The sequence below is a fragment of the Charadrius vociferus genome, unplaced genomic scaffold (genome assembly GCF_000708025.1).
Source record: "Charadrius vociferus isolate BGI_N301 unplaced genomic scaffold, ASM70802v2 scaffold263, whole genome shotgun sequence".
Taxonomy (NCBI): Eukaryota; Metazoa; Chordata; class Aves; order Charadriiformes; family Charadriidae; genus Charadrius; species Charadrius vociferus.
The window spans coordinates 2303500-2304954 of NW_009647769.1; the positions used below are offsets into that span (position 1 = coordinate 2303500).

A 1455-nucleotide genomic window follows, 5' to 3' on the forward strand; every position below is an offset into this window, starting at 1 on the left:
TTACACCGTTCTGTTTTCTTCTTTATGCTGTGTGCATCGTGCTCGTTTAATTCTCTCCTTTAAAACCTCTCGTATAAAGCTTTTTCTAAATTGTAAAAGTTGAAGAAGGAGATTGAAGTGTTTTGTGTATATAGTTATGTTTTCACAACTAATCTTGCAAATGTGTGTGGGGAAGGACAGTGATGGTTGTCTTTTGTTGTGGAAAGAGATGAGAGTTTGACATTTTTGCTTTTGTTTTGTTGTGGGGTTTTTTTTTACCTCTTCTTTGTTACTCTACAAACTGCACAGTCCAGAATGGTGCTGTGCTTTCACTGGAAAGTGGTACTGCCTTAACCAGAGCATATTTCCATCTGTAGTCTGTCCAATGACTTCAGTACATCTTTGTATTGGAATTTCAGCAAAACCCATGGGAATTCACAACTTAATGCTACGTAGGATTAGAAACTAAGCTACATAGTTTCTTTCACTTATAAATACAATGATGTGGTATTTGCCTTTTTAACAACATAGAGGAAGAATGTGTTAAATTTAACAAACAAACCCATTATTGTTAAAATGCTCAGTCTTTCATTTAAATGTCATGAAAACATTTGTGTCTGTATTTGGGCATAACCCTCCGTTCCTTATTTAATTCAGGCAATGTTTTACACAAGATCTGACCCACAGATTCTTGAAACCTATCAGACTTAGGGGATAGCTTCAACTGCTTCCTCTTGAGAGGCTTTAGGCTGAAAATGGAAAGCAGCTGAAGAAGAAGGAGCGATGGCAGCGAAGCTGGGACCTTATCTTGCGATGCTCTAAACAAAGGACGCTTTTGGCATGCTGGCATCTACAGTTAGTTATCTGCATCGTGATGAAACGGGTGAAGTTTGGCAGAAACCCCTATCAGAAATCTACTGGAGCCTGCCAGATATACAGTGTCCAAAAAATGTTGGACATAAGCATAGACTCACTGGAGTGCTGACCTGTAGGTCGGGGGCTTTAGGAAGCATCCAGCTCCTGCGCAGGTGCTGCATAGTTGCTTTCCACGTGCTAACGGTGGCTTGTGACTGTACGTGAGAACTTTTACTGCTCCACTGAGTAGCACAACATAGTGCCTGAGGCATAACCTTTTCTTGTTCATAATGTCTTTGTGTGGTTTTTATTGCATTTTCTTATAAACCTTAAAAGCTATTTTTGTTTCTTGTTTGATTTAAGGCAGTCCTCTTCTATCCTGAAGGAAGAAATCCAGGTGAAGAAAAACCATGCCTTTGTTTAGTAAATCGCACAAAAATCCTGCTGAGATTGTGAAAATTCTGAAAGAAAACATGGCCATATTGGAAAAACAAGAAAAAAAGACAGACAAGGTATGAGGTAATGTTGTAGAAGATGAATAAGCTTTTTATGCCGGGGAAGCAGCAGAATAAGGGGAATAAAACTGTGTTCGCTCACTCCCCTGATTGTGCAAGTGCTTGT

The 1455-nt window shown here is 39.3% G+C and overlaps 1 protein-coding gene across 1 annotated transcript in view; it reads left to right on the forward strand.

Moving 5' to 3' along the window:
• The first annotated feature begins 1197 nt into the window (after positions 1 to 1197).
• The window catches only part of CAB39L (calcium binding protein 39-like), a 36773-nt gene continuing 36515 nt past the window's right edge, over positions 1198 to 1455 (forward strand). Inside the window, exon 1 of the mRNA XM_009882375.1 lies at positions 1198 to 1346. Coding sequence (XP_009880677.1) covers positions 1245 to 1346 — 102 coding nt within the window. The 5' untranslated portion in view covers positions 1198 to 1244. The remainder of the gene's footprint in view (positions 1347 to 1455) is intronic.